At 35.2% G+C, this 22,001-nt stretch overlaps 1 protein-coding gene across 2 annotated transcripts in view; it reads left to right on the forward strand.

Annotated features, from left to right (window-relative positions):
- Positions 1–17,100, forward strand: part of LOC141560429 (putative serine protease K12H4.7) — a 29,677-nt gene extending 12,577 nt beyond the window's left edge. For both annotated transcript variants that reach the window (XM_074298589.1, XM_074298587.1), the window contains exons 5-9: positions 3,790–3,904; positions 6,599–6,824; positions 10,093–10,183; positions 12,181–12,392; positions 16,823–17,100. In XM_074298589.1, the coding sequence (XP_074154690.1) occupies positions 3,790–3,904; positions 6,599–6,824; positions 10,093–10,183; positions 12,181–12,392; positions 16,823–16,932 (754 nt within the window). In that variant the 3' untranslated portion in view covers positions 16,933–17,100. The remainder of the gene's footprint in view (positions 1–3,789; positions 3,905–6,598; positions 6,825–10,092; positions 10,184–12,180; positions 12,393–16,822) is intronic.
- Positions 17,101–22,001: the final 4,901 nt, after the last annotated feature.

Genomic DNA, 22,001 nt, shown 5'->3' on the forward strand with positions numbered 1-22,001 from the left:
AAAGGCAAAAAGTAAAAAGAGGAAGATTAATGGGGAAAAGATGAAGAAGCAGGAGAAGAATTGAGCATGGAGTAAGGAAGCCCAGAATGTGACATTCTTTTTGGACACAGGAAGTTGAGTGACCCAAGGCAAATCACTTAAGTTATCCCTTACTATCCTTCTTGGTGAAAAGGGGGATAAGAACAGTGCCTACTAGATGATATATGTAATTCACTTTGCAACATCTTAAAGTAGTCTATAAAGGTGAGCATTGATGTACAAAGGGCCTGGGTCAGATGCACTGAGCATTTTTGTTTTGTTTTGGATTTTGCTTGATTGTTTCTGTAGCATAATAAGAGCATCTTTCATGAAACTCATTCAGCCAACTGTTCACAAGTTTCAGAAACTTTGTATCTGAGGGGAGAAGATTAAAAAGTACACTTCACAACAGATAGAGTTTTCCCAGAATTTTCCTGGGGCATTCATTCAGAGCAGCTTTCCTTTCAGTTATATTGGCTGCTTCTCATGTCGGAGATGCCTTCAAAACCTCACAGATTTAGAGATGAAAGGGACCTTGAAGGTCATTAGTCCTAATTAGGACTAACCTCCTAAATTTACAGATAAAGAAACTGAGAACCAGAGAAACAAGTAAATTTCTTAGTAAGCTTCCAGAGGTGGGATTTGGATCCAGATCCCCTAACCCCAGGATCAATGCTCTTGCCAATATACCATGTTTCCCCTTCACTTTCTTCAGCCCAATATCACACAGATAGCAAAGAAGTAGAACTGGGATTCAAACTAAGTCTTCTGACTGAAAGTACAGTGCTCTGCCTACTCTATGATACTGCCCTCTGACTTCCTTTTCAGGTGCTATATCCTAGGAAGCCTTTTTTAATTCCCTCATATCTCTTTATATGCTCTATCCCCTAAATAAAATATAAGGCCTCTGAGAGCAGAGCTCTATTCCATCTTTATCTTTCTTGTCCCTACTTTGAAAAAATGCTTTCCATGTAATAAGTGCTTAATAAAGCACTAATAAATGCCCTTTGGCTTGGCTTTGATTGTTAGAGGAAGAGAAAGAACTGCTAAAGATAGGACTGGATGAGAGACTGTTTCTCTGTTCTCTGAACTAGTCTGTATCTGTGACCCAAGTTTCCTAGTTCAGTTATGGATGCACCCATTCTGTATCTATTTTGAACCTTGGCTTTCCAATTAGTTTCTGGGAATGTTAATAAATTGACCAGTAGGGGGTGACATCCCCTTGAATTTCAAATCCTAACTGTCTGGAGGATTTACCCAGTTCACAATTTTCAAGGAAACTTTCTGTCTGAGAGTGACAGCAGTGTGATCAATATCAGACAATGGTTTAATCAGTTTAAGGCTGTCAGATTCATGGATTTTTTTGCTTTAGGAAAAAGTATACTTCCCAACACTATTGTGCTTCCTATACTATAGTTTCCTGTAAGGAGGAAGAACTGAGTTTGGAGTCAGAGAACCTGGATTATTTTTATAGTTTTGGATAAGTCACATAATATCTGGAGTTCAATGTGTTTGGAGCAAGTGGGAAACATATGATTGAATAAAGCAATCAACCTCCAATGCTGAAAAGGCAACTCCAAATAAATGTCCTGTTTATAGGAATTCCTGGCAGCTGCATGTAATTCTTAGGAAGAGACTGCATTAAAATTGCTTTAGGCCATTAGGATTCTAGGATTTAGCATTAGAGATCAGGTAGTAGAGTCAGAATTTAAACCTAGGTTCTCCCTTATATTTCATGCTGCCTCTCATTTTTATTATTTAGTGCCCTAAAGTTTATATTGCTATTCAGTCATTTTTCAGTCATGTCTGACTTTTTGTGAGTCCACTGAGAGTTTTCTTGGCAAAAAATACTGGAGTGGTTTTGCTGTTCCCTTCTTCAGCTCATTTTATATATGAGGAAACTGAGGCAAACAGGATTAAATGACATGTCCAGAGTCACACAGCTAGTTAGCGTTTGAAGCTACATTTGAACTCAAGTCTTCCTGACTCTAGATCTGGCAATCTATCCACAATTATGGCTGATACATTTCTAAGTCTGATACATAAAGTTCGAGAAACAATCAGTCTCTATCCTTAGCAGTTTCTCTATCTGAAGAATTAAGGATTCATTGTAAACCCCCAGATGCTGGAGCCTCCCCTAAAAAGTTCTCTTCCATCCACTCTACAGCTGTCTTTTATGTGCTAATTTACTTGTGTGCTCTCTCTTTAATTAGAACTGTAAGAATTTTGAGGGCAGGGATAATTTGTGTCTTTCTTTGAAATTCAATAGTGCAGTTTCTGACATAGAATAAGTGCTAAATAAATGCTTGTTGACTGATTTTTTCTTCATTTTGTGTGTTTATGGTTTACATTTTGCACATTTTCTGTTCTGATTAGATTACACATTATAGTGTGACATCCTTGAGGACAAGGACTTGCTTTCAAAGACTTTGTCTTTCTTCCTATCCTCAAGTACTTAGCACAATGTTTGGCATATAGTAGGTACTTAGAGATTGAATGATTGATTGTGTCCATGAATATATTCCAGTAAAATAGAAAGTAAAACTCCTGCCCAGTGCTATGACAAGAATAAGTAAGAATAAGTAAGAATAAAGCTGTGAACTGATCCAACCTTTTGGAGAGCAATCTGGAATTATGGCCAGAGAGTTATTAAACTATCTATATCCTTTAACCCAACAATATCACCACTTGTTCTGTTTCCAATGATAATTAGTGAAAAAGAAAAAGAACCTGTGTGTTCTAAAATATTTATAGCAGCTTTTTTTTGGAAATTTCTTGAAATTACAAGATGCCCATCAGTTGAAGAATGGCTGACCAAGTTGTGGGACATGTTTGTGATGGAATAGTATTGTACTATAAGAAATGATGAGCTCAATGATTTTAGAAAAACATGGAAACACTTATATGAAATAATAAAGACTGAAATAAGCAGAACCAAGAGAGCTTAGCCACAAAGCTAAGTGGAAGGTTGAGAATTGACGTCAATGCAATTTCAGTAATCTTAAAAGCAGATAGCAAATTTTAAAAGTGGGAGATAGACTTGGGTGGAAAATGAGGTTCCTGATGATTTCAAAGACTCAAAGAAAAATAGTCATGAATGATGATAATTATGTGTGGCATTTTGAGAAATGGTCCATTTTTAGCATGCCTTCAATACTATGTGCTTAAATGTCTATTAAAAAGTATTCAGTTCAGAAAAATCATTGGCAAACTATTATTCTTAGGTTGCACGAGAGCTGACAAGTTCCATGCCAACCTGGTTAGTTCAATTTGTTTTTCTTATCCTTAAGTGTTGGTGACTACTCATAAATGTGAAATAACATGTTCAAGATATTTTCCTTGAAACTAAGATTTAAGAACCAGTTCCAGATTTATATTTATCATTTATCTGTAAACAGAAAGGACTTTAATCTAGTCTAAGCCTGTCGTATTATATAAGGGAAAACTGAGGCTCAGAGAAATTAACTAACTTTCCTAAGATCAGCATATTTCGTATTCAAAAAGTGGTTTTTACTCTACCTCACTTTGAATTTTTCTCTCAGTCTTAGTTTTCTCATTCATGAAATGAGTACTTTGGACTTTTTTGTTGGTTTTATCCAGCCTTTGAACATCTATGATTCTAACATAATTTAACATTTGAAAGCAATATTTGTACAATAATGTAAGCATTTTAAAATCATTTAATATTTTCCATTCAGTGTCATCCATATTAGGATGGCAATGTAATATGGTTTCCCCAAAATACATATAGTATTTCTTCTTTTCTCACAGATTATGTGAAAAAGTAATTCTTGACTCAGAAGAGAAAATATCCTATTTCCTGGAAACTCTGAAAAGCAGGATTTCTTTTCTTGTTCAATACAATAAAGAGAGACCTTTGAATCAGGTGAGAAGAGAATAAGTAATTAATGAGTAAATGATAACAAATAGAAGGGGAGAATGGAATCAAAGTTGCACAAATTCACTGGGTGTAGGATACCTTCTTTTTAAAATACACAAATAAATAGGTTTCCAGTCTTAAAATCCACTATTATAACAGAGTTGGTTCAAACTCAGGGATGAGGGCATGTATACTAAAAAATTATCTTCTATATCCTGCAATCAAAACTTGTTTCTTTTCCTTACTTGTTTTTTATGAGAAGGAAGGAGACAGATAGAGGCAGTCAGGAATAAAGAGAGCCAGAGACAAAGAGAACCAGAAAGAGAGAGAGAGAGAGAAAGAGAGACACAGAGAGAGAGAGATGGAAAGAGAGACAGAGAGACAGAGAGAGACAGAGACAGAGGGACAGAGAATATTGCCAAATATGGCATAGAAGGTTCACAGTCTATGAAAGACTAATTTTTCTACCTGGAATATATCTTTATAAATTCCCCAAAATAGTTTTGAATGTTTTAGAATAGTTGTTTTAGAATCAAAACTTGACCTGAATTTAAATGTAATTTAATTCTTTTCCCTTTACTAAAAAATTCAATACTAGTGATTTCTCTTCCCAAGCAACTTCTAGAAGAGCAATTATATATAGGTAATGGAAAAATAATTCAATTTAGTCTTCTGAGAGCTAATTGTAAGTGGAAGTGAACTTTAAAATTTTCTGAAATATCTTTGGGATTTAAGCATTTTTAATGACTATTTGAATAAAAGGAATCTGCCACATTTATCAAACTGAAGCAGTTTGTCACAGACCGTGCAAAGGTTTTGAAATGAAAAAAAAAATTAAGGAAGAAATTTTCATTAAAAATTTTGGTACAACTGAAAGAAATAGCAGCCCCTTGGAGAAAATGGGAAGATCAGATTTGCTGAGAAATTATAAAGCAGATTGAATACCCACAAGGGCATGTGTTCTTTCAAGTCAACCTGACCAACAGGCAGCTCCTATCCTACTCATTTGCCTACAGGGTCAGGGTAGCAAACTTTCTAGGAGATCAGGACAGATCAAGGTTATTTGCTATTGAAAGTTAGAGGCTTGATCTTTGGTGTAACACCAGTGGGCAAGCTACAGGTAAAGATATATATCAGGAATATTCATCCTAAGTAGTCCCACTGACAAGAAGCTTAGGATTTCCTCCTTCCCACAGGTAGGAATGCCTCAGAATTTAAGGTGAAACTATGACTGAGGAAAAACATCTTACTGTCTATTTAAAAAAAAAAAGCTTGCTAGAATCTCAAACTGAAGTATAAGACAAGACAGAATTTTTTCCATAAGCAGAGCATCTTAGTGTCAAATGTATAAGAAACAGTTACATTTTCCTGCTAAAATAGTTTATGATTATAATAAAATTATATTGGGTCATTTTTGAATCATAATCCCTTTGGCAATCTGGTAAAAACCAATGGAATATACTAAATTGTTTTTAAAGCCATTTTGATTAGATTTGCTAAATATCACTAAGATGCAACCTTACCAGACTGAGTTGTAATCCTTCTATTTTCCACCATGCCCTAGAATTCCAAACTTCTCAAACATCATCTTCTCAGCCTGCTGTCCATTCCCTAAGTTCATTGTTCTCTTCTCTATTCCTTGCCTTCAATGGACAAAAGCAGTGAGTAAAACACAAACTGTGCTCCTGAAATCTTCATTTTCTTGTCATACCCTTTAATGCTTTTCTTCTTGGAGTCTTCTCCTCTAATCTTTCTTCATTCTCTTTGATCCTTATGGAACCAGCTCCTTCAATTATGTCTCACAAAAGTCTTCATAACAAAGCATCTGATCCTGAAGATTTTCCTTCAAAACCTTCTCAGTTTCTTCCAAATTTCTCCTTCCCAAATTCAAATCCCAGCCTTTTTCACAAGCCCAAATTTCTACTAACCACCTCCACACCTTCTTTCTCCTTGATTAACCCAAGCCCTTCCCTCTTTTCCCAGTATATGTCTCACAATCTTCTATAGAAGTTGAAAGTCTAGTTCTGAACAATTAGATCTCAACTGATTACCTGGGAATTTTTCTCTAACAAATATCTAATTCAGTGCTAAAATACCTAGTAAATCCTGCTCCCTTGCTGATTGACTTTTTTTTTTTTACCTCAGACCCATACAGCCTGCCAGATTAATTTATACTAAACTGTTGGTCAGATTACTGACTTGAAAGAGACAAATTGATATGATTTTAATTTTTCACAAATAAAAAGCGAGTCCAAACTTTAGCTTCAAGGTCAAATGATAAGAATTTGAACACTCACTTCATCTCTTCATTAAACTGACTTTATGCATGGATTTCTCATGCTCTTCTGCTTTAAATGTTGCCTTGTAAAATCTCTGGCTTCCTTTAAGACAGCTCAAGGATCAATGTCTGCAAGAGGCCTTTCTCAGGGTCAACAAGCTATTAATAGTGCTTTCCCTTATGAGGATACTTCCTATCTATTTTCTATGTGCCGATGTATCCATAAATTCTCTTTCTAATTTGAATATAAAATCTTTAAGGTCAGGAACTATTTCTTCCATTTGCTTTTGATGACCATTGATTGCTTAATCAATTTGAAATATGAGTAGTAGTTTCAGCCAATGAAAGTAATATTCAAACCCACTATTTAAAGTTTATTCATTTTTTTTCAATTTTTTGTTTTGTTTTGTTTTATGTTTTAGAACCAAATGAATCATAATTTTGGCCAGATTACAACTGTTGATATCACTCTTGATTATTTCTGCCAAGTAATGACTACTAAGTCACTTGGGACACCATATGAGAGATATGCATATTTTTTTATTAAGAATCTTAAAGCCTATCAATTCCCATGCTGGAATTCAAGCTATGAAAACTTTCTAGCATTTATGAGGCACTCTGAATGGAATAGAGAAGCTGCAAAAGGAGGTAAGGCATGCTCTAATATCTTTCAGTGCTCTAATAATTTTCAGAAGGACCTGAACTTCTCTTTATTTGATTAGATTACAGGATCATAGACTTCAAGCTAAAAGAAGGTTCCCTTAGAGATTCTCTTAGCTTTAATCAATGCTTTTTCTAATCTTGTCATAGGCTTAGGCTACTTCACCGGCAATTCTGTTTGTGTTTCTGCCTCTTCCCCTCCTCCTTCTTGCTCCACCCTTGAAGGGTTAATTGAGGGAGGAGATGGGAAATGGTCCTGCTGCTCAGAATTGTACCTTAAAGATCAATGAATCCATCATACCTCTTACTTACAGAAGAGGAAACTGAGGTACAGAGAAGTTGGGTGACTTAACCTAGAGTCATCAAGCTAAGCAAGTGTCTGAGGCAGAATTTGAAACCAAATCTTCTGACTCCAAGTCCAGCAGTCTATCCACTCTGCCAAGATATGCTAAGATGCCATTTCCTATATAATGCTACCACTTTTTTATACTTCTTTTAACTTCTTGAACCTATCAACTACCATTGGCAGAATGGCAATGTTATAGAGTATAGTTATCAGACTTCTGTTATAGGGTATGATAGCCATTACTTTTAATGTGGTGCCTTTTTGCACCTAGGAACCCTGAGGTCTTGTGATTTCCTCTATCCAGAACCCTCCGTGCAATACCTCAGTCAGTTGGTTCATTGATCTGTTGTTGTCCATTCTCAAGAACTAAAATGAGATCACTCTATTGGAATTGAGCTATAATGGGTCTGACTGTAGCTGATTAAATCAATTTAAGCTCAGAAGCCTCTAACATAGGTTGGGCAGAAATACTCCACATTTGGTATGGAGATGTCTCTAAATTTGTGTATCTCATGGTTTTTTGAGCTACTGCAATTCTGCTTTGCTCATAGAACTTAGGGTTCTTCTCTGATGGGGGTACCCATGCTGGGTGGTCCTGTGCACAGTGTCTCTTATGTCTCACAATCAATTCCAAAGTTCTTTAGAGAGATCTTGAGAGTGACCTTCTCACAAATAGTGGGAAGGAACCTTTCCAACTGAAGTGGCCAGATAGTACTTTATGCCTTAGGTTTCATGTATTTTGTAATTTGTTTGAGTTGAACATTTCTCAAGGTGGCACCAAATTCTAATTTTAGATAGGAGAATATAGTTGATAAGAAGTCCTCAGATCACAAGATTATAGATTTAAACTGGGAGGAATATTAGAGATCATTTAGTCCAACCTCTTCAATTTACATATGGAGAAACTGAGATTTGGAGAAATAAACTTGCATTAGTTTGTATTATATTAGATACAAATTAATTTGCATCAAGGTAATCTGAATTAGAATTAATAAAGATATAGTGGAGTTTCATCAGAAATGACTTTTGTGGAGCTACTAGAATAATAATGAAATAAAAAATGGTGAACAAAAGTAGGAGTAAGGTCCATTTTCATTGAATCAAATAAAATCATTGACATTTTTTACAGGCTGGAAGTACTTAGACAAAATCACTTGCCCGAGATCATACAGAAAATGAATGCAAATATAACAAGGAGAAAATCAGTTGACTCATGGTTTAGTATTGTTGGCAAACTATGATACTGCATAAGTTTCCTTGTCTAAAGCAGAAGACATACATAAATTAGATTCCATTGGTATAGGGGATGAATAACTGACCTCAGAGTCAGGAAAACTTGTGATTCATGCAGGCTGTGTGACTCTGGGTAGAACTCTGTCAACTCTCAGTACTCTGGAACACTAAGACTATAAATTCCTTGATGATCTGCTTCCACTGAGTAGGTGTTTTCCTTGTGGAGAATTTCTTACACCATTAAAACCATACTTCCAGACAAAACTAACAAGTATTTGGAAGTTGATGAAGGCTTTTTTAACTTGATAAAAAATAAGTCTTAAAGAAGCTGATTCTTGTTATTGTGGATGGACTACATTAGAAAACGAAGAAATTTGAAGGAGAGAAATAAGAAGACCCAGATGGTCCAGGTAATGTTTGTCAAAGCCTAAATGATGAAGGCTTATAGGTGATTGAAAAGAGATAATGGGACTTCAACACTATGAGCTTGTTCTAATAAGACAACACTTTTATCAACAAGAAGTCTAAATTTTTTTCCATAAATAGGAGATGAATAGCTTGTCTTTAACTATTAGATAATGAATGATCAAATGAAAAAGCCCTTCAGATAATTGAAAACACTAACCTGGAGAGAAGTTGAGGGGGAATAAGAGGATAAAATTAAGCTTTTAACTCCTAAGAGTCATTCAAACTGTGAATACAAATTAACTTCTTTTGAAAGATTATAGCAGAGCACTTAGGACTGAGAATGGGAGGACTACATATAGATAAGAGGGATTGGGAAGAACAACTAGCAAATGAGAGGGATTGAGATAGTGTGGTATTAATTCTGAAATACCACTACACACCTCTTAGATTGGCTAAAATGACAGGAAAAGATAATGAAGAATGTTGTAGGGAATATGGGAAAACTGAGACACTGATACATTGTTGGTGGAATTATGAATGAATCCAGCCATTCTGGAGAGCAATTTGGAACTATGGTCAAAAAGTTATCAAATTGTGCATACTCTTTGATCCAGCAGTGTTTCTACTGGGCCTATATCCCAAAGAGATCTTAAAGAAAGGAAAGGGACCTGTATGTGCAAGAATGTTTGTGGCAGCCCTTTTTGTCATGGCAAGAAACTGGAAACTGAATGGATGCCCATCATTGGACAATGGCTGAATAAATTGTGGTATATGAATGTTATGGAATATTATTGTTCTGTAAGAAATGACCAGCAGGATGACTTCAGAGAGGCCTAGAGAGACTTACATGAACTGATGCTGAGTGAAATGAGCAGAACCAGGAGATCATTGTACATGGCAACAAAAATATTATACAATGATCAATTCTGATGGACATGGCTCTCTTCAACAATGACATGATTCAAACCAGTTTCCATTGATCAGTAATGAAGAGAATCAGCTACACCCAGAGAGAGAACTTTGGGAAATGGGAATGGACCACAAAATAGCATTTCCACTCTTTCTGTTATTTTTTGCTTGCATTTTTGTTTTCCTTCTCAGGTTTTTTTTCTTTCTTTCTAGATCCTTTCTGATGACCTTTCTGATTAGATGGAATTTATCAAGCTCTTTCTCTTTAAATATATATACATATATTTTTTCAAAAACACTAAAAATACCTTTATTAGTGAGATTATTTGTCTTAACTTAATTTAATGTTTTGTTTTCTAGCGAGACAATGGCTTTATCAGACTTGCACAGAATTTGGTTTCTTCCAGACCACTGATTCAAAACATCAACCTTTCTTAGGAGTACCTATGAGGTAAAGTATATACCACTTAAAAAGTTTCAGTTCTCTCTAAGCTTAGTCCAACTTACCATTGCTGAATATTTTGGATTTAGAGGCAGGATTTTATTACTTAAACTAATTGTTGTATATTGATGTAATTTAGCAAGGAGTGAAGACCAAATGCTTTTAGAGGAGGCTTCTCCAATCAAGGTCATGCTATAAGATATGAGAATGCGGTAGCTGTCTGAAAAAAAGTTGCCTTCAGATCAAGGAATAGTTGTAATTCAAAAACTATGTAAAACCAGGTACATTGTCATATCTGTTCCAACTTTTGAAGGTGATTAAATACAAGAATAAGTAATTTATTTGTTATCTTCGTAATGATAATAATCATAGCCAAATATTTAAAATGTTACCTAGCATTTGATGGCTTCTAGAACATTTTAAATGTTATCATTTGGTTCTCACAAGAGTGCTGTAAAGTAGGTAATCCTAGCATTTTGTTATAAGAATACACGCGCACACTACACGCGCGCACACACACACGCGCGCACACACACACATCTAGAAATACACACAAACAGAATACATGCAAATGCTATCTATGGATTTGTTGAGAGGAGGATGAGCTACACAAAATTTCTACATGGTAAAATAAAAGTACCAGAAACAGTCGTATAGTTTCTAGCCAGCAAAAATTTCAGAAATAATCTAAAAGAATCTCTCATATTAGAAATGAAAATATATCTAGGGAAGATGAACAATTTTCCTAGTTAGCCCAGTCAAAGACATTGAGTGCCATGTTTTAACTAGCCACAAAGAGATTTAGCAATGATAGAATCTTAGAATGCAATACACATGTGCTAGATTTTTTGTTAACCAAACTAGAATACAGTTTCCTTATATCTAACAACCATGATCTCATGTTTTTGTTGTTGTTTGCCCTTTGTTCTTGAAGAAGACTATGATATCAGAGAGCTGATGGCATGACATGCAAGGGAATTGGATTTAAGTGAAGAAGGGTTGCCTCACTTTCCCCTCCAGAGCTATCTGGTCCAGTGATCAAATATAGATCAGGATGACTACAGATGGCCCTGGATGCAGTAAGAAGCAGGAGGGCACAATGGATAGAGCACTAGTCCTGAAGTCAGGAAGAGCTGAATTCAAATCTTATCAATTATTAACTCTGTGACCTTGGCAAGTCACTTAACCCCAATTATCTCAAACAAAAAAAAAAAAAGAAGAAGAAGAAAAAAGACTACTACAAGGTCATAATAATCTCATGTCATTTCTCATTGAAAACTAGTGCATTTATTCATAATTTTCTCACAGTCATTTGCATGTTGGATAGATTATTATGAATTATAAATTATCAATTTTACTGATAGTGCTCTTGAAATCTCAAGGAACCTAAAAGCTATCACCTGACCCTGAGTGGGGTATAAGGCAAAATGTTACCATATTTTAGAAAATTGAAAAACTGAAATATAAACTGGATCAATGATTAGTCCAAAGGTTAGTGATACAACTGATACTGTGGGGATAAGGAACAAAGAATTGAGATGGAGAAATAAGGGTCCCTTTCCTGGGGAGACATTGTACTGCTTTCCTCAATATTTGTTTTAGGAATTTTGGAAACTGATTTACTTGATTAAGAAAACTTTTTAAATTTTGGTCATGTAATTGTCTAAGAGTCAAGGAGGCTACATAAGAAGCATTTGTCGATTTGAGTGAAAGAACATGCTTTAGCAAAATGACGAACCATATCCAATATATTAACCAAATGAGAAATGAAAAAGTAACTTTCAGTCTGTGGCAGGAGGCAGATATCTTCAGTGTATTTGATTTTTGGGTCAAAGTTAATTAATTGCATGAAAATAGCATACTAAAAAAAGTTAAGATGATGACCTTTCTGAATAGATGGAATTCATCTGGCTCTTTTAAGAAAGCTATATTTCAATAAGGGGAAATCATTGAAAATATTCACTCTGCATACCTCCTTTTCCTGTTCCTCCCTTTTCTCTTTGCAGCTTTTATATTGATAAATGTAATAAAATATTTGACTTGAAATTCGACATTAATTCAGTGCTTGAATCTGTCAAGAATACCAACAAGTATTATTTCAAACCCTTAATCAAGACTGGCCAAAGAATTCTGTTTCTCAACGGTGATCTTGATCCTTGGAATGCACTAAGTATCAATGCCAGAATGCCAAGAAATTTAGTAGGGATGACCATTAAAAGTAAGTATCATTTAATTTTGTTTAGGGGATACAGGATCATTATGAAAAGCATGGACAACTGGATCTTAAATCAAGAGTTCTTAATCTCTTGGCATCTTGTGAAACCTTTGGCTTCTTCCAAATAATGATTTTAATTCATAAAATAAAAATCTTAGAATTACAAAGAAAGACAGATCAAAACACACATACATATCCAAAGATTTGTAGATATGTTTTCATGTGTATGTATTTTATATATACATGTATATCTATATCTACATATATGTTCAGAGTTCAGATTAAGAATCTCTTTTAGGGGCAGCATGGCAGAAAGAGTAGAGTGCGGCACTTGGGGATCAGAAATATCTGGGTTCAAATCCCATATACATTATCATGTGGTATAAAGTCAGCTAAACTATCTGAAGCCTAACTATTCAATTGTAAAATGGGAATAATATCGTCACTTACCTCACATTTGTGGGAAGACCAACTAAGATAATGTATGCAAAGCACTTTACAAAAAGCACTTACATAAATACCTGCTGTTTGGAATAGAGATATGTGAGCAAGCAAGCAATATTTAATTTATCAGATTCTTTCCTCTTTAGAAAATAATGAATAATCACATCTGCATCTAAAACAGAACAATGAAAAATGATAGCACAGTAAAATGGAGAGAGCATTCTGAATCCACCACTTGACTGATTGTTATGCTCAGTGGTTTTCCTTTGAGCATTTAATATGCCTCCCAGTAATTAAATGAGAAGAAGCAGATTGATCCTGTTATGAATTCTGGTATTCATTAAATCTAAAAAGGCTTAAATGTTGTGAAATAAAAGTGTCCCATATATGCCCCGTACCCTCTCAATTCTCAGAGTTATGAATTTCTATTGAAACCTATAATCGTTCTTTATGTTTTATTGTCCCCATCTAAACTTTTCTGGGTTTGGATTTAAAATATGAAGATTTAAGTTGGAAAAGGGAAATATTTTTATTCTTGTTAAAATTTTCATGTGTTACTCTCCTCATAACAGTAAAAAAAATCTGTTGCTTATTATTTTAATGTAGTATTTCTAAAAGCATCACTAAGGTTTGTGAGATCAGAGTGAATTCTTGTGACTTGGTTGATGAAAAGTCCTACTCATAACCATGCAATTGTGGCAGTTTTTTCTGATTTCTTAAATAACAGAAAAAGGCTTTCAAGGAGAGTTTTAACAATGTCATAAAAAATTCTCTGTTGAGCATGAAAAGATTCAAATATCAGCTATTGTTGATTCCTCAAAGTCATAAGAAGCTAATATATGAGAAATCATATAGCCAGTTCAGAAGGCTTACATGAGAATTGCTCTATTATTCAGTAGTAGAGCCATCTATTTTGGTGTTTTGGTGTTTTTTTGCTAACTTCCTATTTTCAAGTGTCTTACATTCTTTTTTGGAGGAGACCACCGTTTACCTGTTTTAATATGTTTCTATTATAACTTTATGATCTTGGGTGAATTCTACAAACAGGTCCAAGATCATTTCTCTTCACTTTCCATCAGATAATCCATAATGTACTACAGGTATTTATTATTAGTACTCCAACAATTAGAAAAATAATTCATTTATTTTGTGAACTGTTGAAATGAATATAAATGTAAATAGTTTTTTAAGTCTGATTATCTTCAATGTCTACTATGTTTCTATATGGGATATAAATTCAGATTATATGTGGTCTATCGAGGGCAAATTTAAACCCCATTTTTGGAAAGATTATCATTTATGCTTTATGATAACTTAAAATTTTTCAAAGTTCAATGTTCTCATATGAATTCTTTTCTATTTTTCTGTTGTGAAAAAGCTTACAATCATACTCAATCAGGTTGCAAGAGTAGGTGAGTATCTGTATTGGTAAGGGGAGTTTCTTCACATTACCAAAGCCTGTAAAATTGCAGGTCTGGTAAAACAAATGTGCAAAGCCCTGTGCTGGCTGGGAGTAAGGATCAGACACAGATGAGGACTGAATTGTCATCTTAGCCTAGAAGCATGAGGAGGGTCAGTGGCAGGTCTTGACTTTGTCTTCCTGCCTGGAGCCTTGCTCTCTCCCCCTTAGCATGATGCCTCAGGTTCAATAATAGGTTCATAATACATAGTGGATGAAAATGAAAATGAAAAAGAGAAAATCCCTTTTGCCTTTGTTGAGTTTTGTTTATTATTCCTTCCCTCTTGATTTGGTGCCAAGTTTGTATCATAATTGTTCAAATGTTTCAGTCATGTCTGACCCTTTGTAATGCCATTTGGGGTTTTCTTAGCAAAGATACTAGAGTAGTTTACCATTTACTTCTCCAGATCATTTTACAGATGAAGAAACTGAGGCAAATTGGGTAAAGTGGCTTTCCCAGGGTAAGACACAGCTAGAAAGTGTCTGAGGTCAGATTAGAATTCAACAAAATGAGCCTTCCTGACTCCAGACCTGGCACTCTATCCACTGTGTCACTGAGATGCCCTGTGCCATGTTAGTGCTAGACAATTCAAAGTCACTAGATCCCTAGATATTACAATTGATGATATTGTTCTCAGGTACCAGTTCCCAAACCTCTTATCACCATAATATCTAATGAGTTGTGAACATGATTTATCAGCTTGCAACTTCTTTTAAAATAAACCATGAGAGACGCACATATGTCAAAAAAAGGAAAATGTTGCATGTTGAAGTATATATGGGAAAACTGGGACAGTAATGTAATATTGGTAGAGTTATGAATTGATCCAACGTTTGTGGAGAGATATTTGGAACAATTGCCAAAGGGCTACAAAACTGTGTAAACCCTTTGATTCAGCATACCATTTCTGTATCTCAAAGACATGTCAAAAAAAGGAAAAGAACATCATTGTTTAAGAATATTTGTAGTGGTTCTTTTTGTAGAGGCTAAGTATTGGAAATCAAAAGGATACCCATCAATAGAGAACTGGTTAAGCAAGATCGGGTATATGATTTTGATGGAATATTATTGTGCTATAAGAAAGGACAAGCAGGATGATTTCAGAAAAACTTAGAAAGACTTACATGAACTGATGCATAGCGAAGTGAACAAAACCAGGGGAAAATTATACACAGCAAAGTTGTTCAATAAAAATGTGAATGATTTAGCTATTTTTAGCAATACAATGATCCAAGATAATTCCAAAGAAGTAAAGAAGAAGCATCTGCCTCCAGAGAAAGAACATATATTTATTTAATACAGACTGGAATATGATAATTTTTAACCTTCTTTTATTTTTTTCTTTTGAGTCTTCTTGTACAAAATGACTAATGAAAAATTTTTTACATAATTGAACTTGTATAACTTTATATCTGACTACTTACTGTTTCAGGGAGGGAGGTAGGCAGAGAAGGAGGCATAGAATTTGGAAAACAAAACTTAAATAAAAATGTTTTTTAAAATGGGCAGGGAGTATTAATATCAAATCCACTAAGAAATTCATTGTAATTATTATCTTTCATTTAGAATTTGGAAGAAGTGATGTCCAAATAGTAGAAAAGAAAAATTGCCATAGGAATCATTTGAAAATTGAACCAGAAATGTTACGACCTCCTGATTTTATAAATAGGGACACTGAGGCCTAGAGTGGTTAATGATCTACTCAGTGTCACAAGGAACAGAGTTAGAATTAGAAATCCCATGACTAAATTCAGTATTCTTTTCCCTTTGCCATACTGAATCTCATAAAAGAGCTAGAGCCTTTGTCTGTTCAGAGATGCTAGCCAAAAAATCCAGCTGCATTTTTGTAAGTTAAATGTAACCCCCTCAATAGGCAAAATTAAGAAGGGGATTATGTAGCTTTTAGTGCCCCGTTGTTTCCCCTTTTAGCATCTCTCTTCTCCTTTCCTGCAGTCTTCTTTCCCCCCCTACTCCTTCAGTTCTACTTACCATCCCCATAAGGATTTGCTTCCAGCTAGTAGACAACAAATTCCCATTATGATGTTAGTTGATAAAATCTGATTCCTTCTCCCTTTCAAGCGTAGTTGCATATTAAAAAACAAGCAAACAAATACAAAAGACCCCAAAATCCCCAAGATCCAGAGGGTGAAGTTTAGACACTTTAATAGAAGTCTGATGTCTTCAAGCCATTTCAATTAATCAACACTTATTAAACATCTAGTGTGTGTTGGCCACACACTAGTCAAACAGTTATATTCTACTGTGCTGGGCTAAGTGCAGGAACTACATGCAATATGTTTAACTGTGGCTGAATTCAAACTCAATTCTTCCTCATTCCACACCCAGAACTCTGTGAACTATGATATTGCCTAGCCAAGGAAGCTAAAAATCATGTTCACTAAAGCTAAGGGCTTAAGCATCCCCCCACTCTCTCACCTTGATTTTCATTGTTTTGAATATTGGCTAGCTGTTTTACATGAAACACTAATTAACAAAGATACTGACAATTGTAATGTTTTCACTTTTCAGATAGTTCCCACTGTGAAGTGATGTTTAAAAACCCATTCAGTGATCCTCAGAATCTCAAAAAGGCACGGCATTTTATCTTCAAAACTCTTCTCAGTTGGCTATCTGAGTGAAGGTGTAGCAATGACAGATGGATTGACTGAATCTAAAGACTGGCCTCAGATTAATTGCCTAACAGGGGAAGTTGAAGGACAGACAAAAAAACTGGGACTGGAGAATCTGATTCCTACATGTGCTTTTTTTTTCTTTTTCTTTTATTAAAGTTTTTTTTAATTACAAAACATATGCATGGGTAATTTTTCAACACTGACCCTTAAAAACTTTCTGCTCCAAATTTTCCCGTCCTTCCCCCTACCTCCTCCCCTAGATGGCAGGTAGTCCAATACATGTTAAATATGTTAAATCCAATACATGTGCACATATTTTTCAGTTATCTTGCTACACAAGAAAAATTGGATCAAGAAGGAAAAATAAAACCTGAGAAAGAAAACAAAATGCAAGTGAACAACAACAGAAAGAGTGCTATGTTGTGAATCACACTCAGTTCCCATGGTTCTCTCTTTGGGTGTATATGGTTTTCTTCATCACTGAACAGTTGGTTGGTTTGAATCATCTCATTGTTGAAGATGGCCACATCCATCAGAATTGATGATCATATGATCTTGCCATTGTTGTGTACGATGATCTCGTGGTTCTGCTCACTTCACTTAGCATCAGTTCCTGTAAGTCTCTCCAGGCCTTTCTGAAATCATGCAGCTGATCATTTCTTATGGAACAACAATATTCCATAACATTCATATATCATAACTTATTCAGCCATTCTCCAATTGATGGGCACTACATTGCCACGACAAAGAGGGCTGCCACAAACACTTTTGCACATGTGGATCCCTTTCCCTCCTTTAAGATCTCTTTGGGATATAAGCCCAGTAGAAACACTGCCTGTCAAAGGATATACACAGTTTGATAACTTTTTGAGGATAGTTCCAAATTGCTCTCCAGAATGGTTGGATCCATTCACTGTTCCTCCAATAACTATGTGCTTTTAAAACCCACAAACTTATTTGTTGAAATGAGATTTTCCCCTGTTCATTCTGTTACTCATCTCCCGAAAGATGTACTAAATTATTCTAGTTTGTTCCAATTTAACTACACAGCACAGTGAGGTGCTCTTCAAAGGTGCAGGTGCCTCATTTATTTTGAAAGATACTGACTCCTTACTCCTTGCCCCTACCCTTGGTTGGGCACAAACATCCTTTGGAATCACAAGAATTCCAGACTCCCCTGAAGGAAATCAGAACCAACATTTGTCATCTCCTTTCACCTCCCATCACTACCTTTTTCTTATGTCTTTTGGGGCTCAAAGAATGAATTTTTGGTCCTTTCCACTGCATATAAGAAGCCTCTAGAGCAGCTCTGGGTCCTGTGTTAAGCAAAGCCTGGAAGATGCTTTGATACTAAAAAAAGAATTTGGCACATGTTGCTGCAAATTGAAATGCATTTAGATTCAAATCTTCGTGCAGTCTCAAAATGACAACCTGGTTTTAAAGTCAGATTTCTTTGTATAACATACAATTTTTTAGATCCTCAGATTTCACAGATATTCCATATGTCTTTTCTAAAGATCTATTGTTCTAATCATACTTATCTGAATTGCAGAATTGGGAGCCAGTGATGTGAAATGCAGTCATGTTAAACCCTAGGTCTATTAAAACCAATCCTTCTCTAAGCATTTATTAATCTACTCCATACCATTCATTGTACTATGTCCTAGGTATACAGATATAATAAAAAGAAACAGTCCCTATTCACTGAGTTTTGGGGGCTGCTTTTGAAGCATTCCAGTTAGGGGCATGACTTTTACTCATGATTTACAATAACTATTCATAATTTTTCAAATTATTTATCTGGACCGGTAGTAGTATTCTAATCTTCAGAATATCCAGAAGGAAAGGATGACCAGTCTTTAGAGATTTTAAACATTGCTTGTCACTATGTGCCTAGATTTGTATTACTGAAATAAAATAAACTGGCAAATCAAGTCTTCAGCAAGTAGTAGAGTGCTGGAGGTTGGCAGCCCCTTCTGCATTTCAAACAGCACAATGTACTCAATCTTTGCACTTATTTCAAATGCTGCACTTTGAGGGAATACAACCTGGAAATGTCAATTTCTGCATCTTGAACAAACCACTGTGAACATTTAAATGAGGACATTGGTTTCCTTTGAAGTACCATAAAAATATTTACTCTGCCAAAATTGTCTCAGTGCAAATAGTGGCAGAGGATTTCCCTAAAGTGGTTTCAAGAATCAACCTTCACACCTGTTGGAGTAACATGTTTGCTCTAGAGTCTACTGTGCCATTTTGGTCTTGTCTGCAGAAACTCTTTTCAATTTTACCTTCAATTTTTTTCATCGTAAAACTGAACTTAAATATTCATCTGTGACTGAGGTTTAAAGACTTTTAAGGTCCAACCTACTGAATTGTAAAGTTAATTTTTAAAGGCCATGTCTGTTATTGGTTTTTCTCCATCAATATGCCATGTTTTAAATACATGCCTTTGTTGATTAAAGTACATTTGATAAGCCATGTCTAAAATTAGATTAAAAAATCATTAAATAATGTTTTATTTATCAAGAGTTGTGGTTTTTTGTACATGAAGACAGGGGTTTGAAACAATTCCTCTGAAATTACATTCCATGGTACCTTATTAGTATAAGATATATCTCTTGATATAGGTTGGCCCAAAATAGGATTTGATATTTCAATGTTGCAAGATTTTATAATTTTGGGAACACATTGGGCATGTGTTATCTTACAATTTGTGTTTACATGACTTGTCAGCCTCTCTCTGGTCCTTTTCCATCTTGGCCAGGGCATTGGCCTTGGCTTCTAGCCCAGTATAACAAGGTCTAGGCTAAAAATACCAAAGTGGCAGCTGGAATATATGTGGCTTTCTTCCTCCACAGTTGCCATGCCAAAGGCAGAAGGGAAGTCCTGGTGTCAGCACTTATGGCTACCCTGTGGGACTTTTTTTATAATAAGGGGAGAAACAAGCACAATTTGGAGATTGCCTGAGAGTTAAGAAGATGACCAAACTCCACTTCCTCCATCCATGGACCACTCTCCTTCTGCTTTACATTATACTCTCTGCAACATTACACTTAAGAAGCCAGAATTAGGCATTTTAACCTCTTAGCTTGGATTCAAAGGAAGATAGAAAATAGTATATAAAAAGCTTTTTTTAAAAAAAAGCTTTAAAACTAGAAGTGAAAATAGTTCAAGAAATTTTAAACATCTGAAAAAAAATCACAAAATTAGAAAGTTTCCATGTCATGTTAATCCCATATAATAATAATATTTCAGAATGCCTATGTTGGATTTTTTTCAAGTTCAGCATTTTTATTTTGAAGCATTATATATGTTGTTTAAATTGAAAAAAATTTATACTCTTTAAATAAGAAGGGCTTACTTTATTCTTCAATTTTTTAACATTCTTAATCTCCAAATTATATTTTTAGTCTTTAAATATTCATTTTTTCCTGGAATGGCAATTCTCTGATTTCATAATTGGAATCAGTGGAAGAAATAGGAATTGTTCTGTGTATCTTCCTAGTATAGAACATACATATTCTATCTACTAAAAGGTTGCTACTCTGTGCTTTCAGTTTATTCCAATAGATGTGAGGCATGTTGGGGACTTTAGCAAACATCTATAGAATTAAGCCTGAGAATTCTGTTACATACTATGAAGCATACAAAGGCAAGTCAGACATGGTCCTTGCTCTCATGTCACTCAAAATCTAGTTGTCAGTAGGAGCCATGTACAAATAATTATCATATCAAATGATAAGGATGAAAAAAAATTAGAAATAAAGGCATGATGAATTCTGAGGAAGAAAGGATACTTCCTCCTTTTCGAGTATAGGGAATGCTAAGTAGGGAAGGAGTGGCAATGAAGGGAGGTAGAGAGAGGTGCCAGGGTAAGATCAGAGGAAAAGATGGTATTTGAGCTGAAATTTAAAGTATGAGTAAAATTTCAACAGCAGGAGAATGACCTGAGGGAACATGGAAAGGAATAAATAAGCTCTTGATCTGGTAAATCCATTAAGAGGTTGTCTTTTCTACTATCCTAATTTCATAGGTTTTCTGAACAATTAGTGAATATAAAATGTTATTACCAATTGAGACACTGAACTTTATAGGTGATACATAATTGAAGAATATGTGGCCAAGTTTCCTAGTAATTTCCATTGGCAGATTTTATTTTTTTACCCCAAACCCATATTTGCTCTCCAAATTACAAGATGATCTTTTGTTTCTGCTCATATAAATCCAACATCAGGAAAAATTTAGCATTCATTATTTTCTTTAAAAGAAGAAACATCTCATTTTTACTTTATTCAAACTGTTTGACTCACCCAATTCAGTATTTCTAATTAGATTTTAAATAAAAAGGGAGACGATCCCAATAGGAAAGATCTGTTTCACTGGGGTGTGAGGGGAAGAAGGTAGAGAGTGGTAGACCACACAGCAGGAGGCTTGCAGGGAGGTTCTGAGCCCCATGGCAATTCAGCAGATAGACCCAGCTATAAGGGATGCAAGCAAGAACTCCAAGAAGCTTCACCTTGGTGATTCAACCTTCTGGTCCCCACTACTGAACAAGGGTGAGGCCTTGCCCCTTATGCTCACCAACAGGAAGATTCCACCGGGGTAGCAAGACCACAGGCCATCCAACAGCTAGATCACTCAGCAGTGAAATCACATAACCAGGAGGCCAACAGAAAGGCTCCACACCCCAATACAAGCCAGGAAGGAGGCTTTCCCTTCAGGACAAATCAGCATCTAGGTTCTGAGATCCAGTAAAAATCAGCACCAAGGTCCCAAATCCCCACACAAGAAGCTGGAGAGGGTACCAGGAGCAGAGCCAACTCTCACATTAAAAATATCAAGTCACAAAATAGGGAGAAAAATGAACAAAAACAGAACAAGAAAAAACCTTGACTTTGAAAAATTGCTATGCAAGAGAATTGTATAAATATGTTTACACATATTGGATTTAACATATTTTAACATATATAACATGTTGGATTATTGGCCATCTAGGCGATGAATCTGAAACAAAAGGCTATACAAGGGTCAATGTTGAAAAATTATCCATATATATGTTTTGAAAATAAAAA

The sequence above is a fragment of the Sminthopsis crassicaudata genome, chromosome 3 (assembly GCF_048593235.1).
Source record: "Sminthopsis crassicaudata isolate SCR6 chromosome 3, ASM4859323v1, whole genome shotgun sequence".
Taxonomy (NCBI): domain Eukaryota; kingdom Metazoa; phylum Chordata; class Mammalia; order Dasyuromorphia; family Dasyuridae; genus Sminthopsis; species Sminthopsis crassicaudata.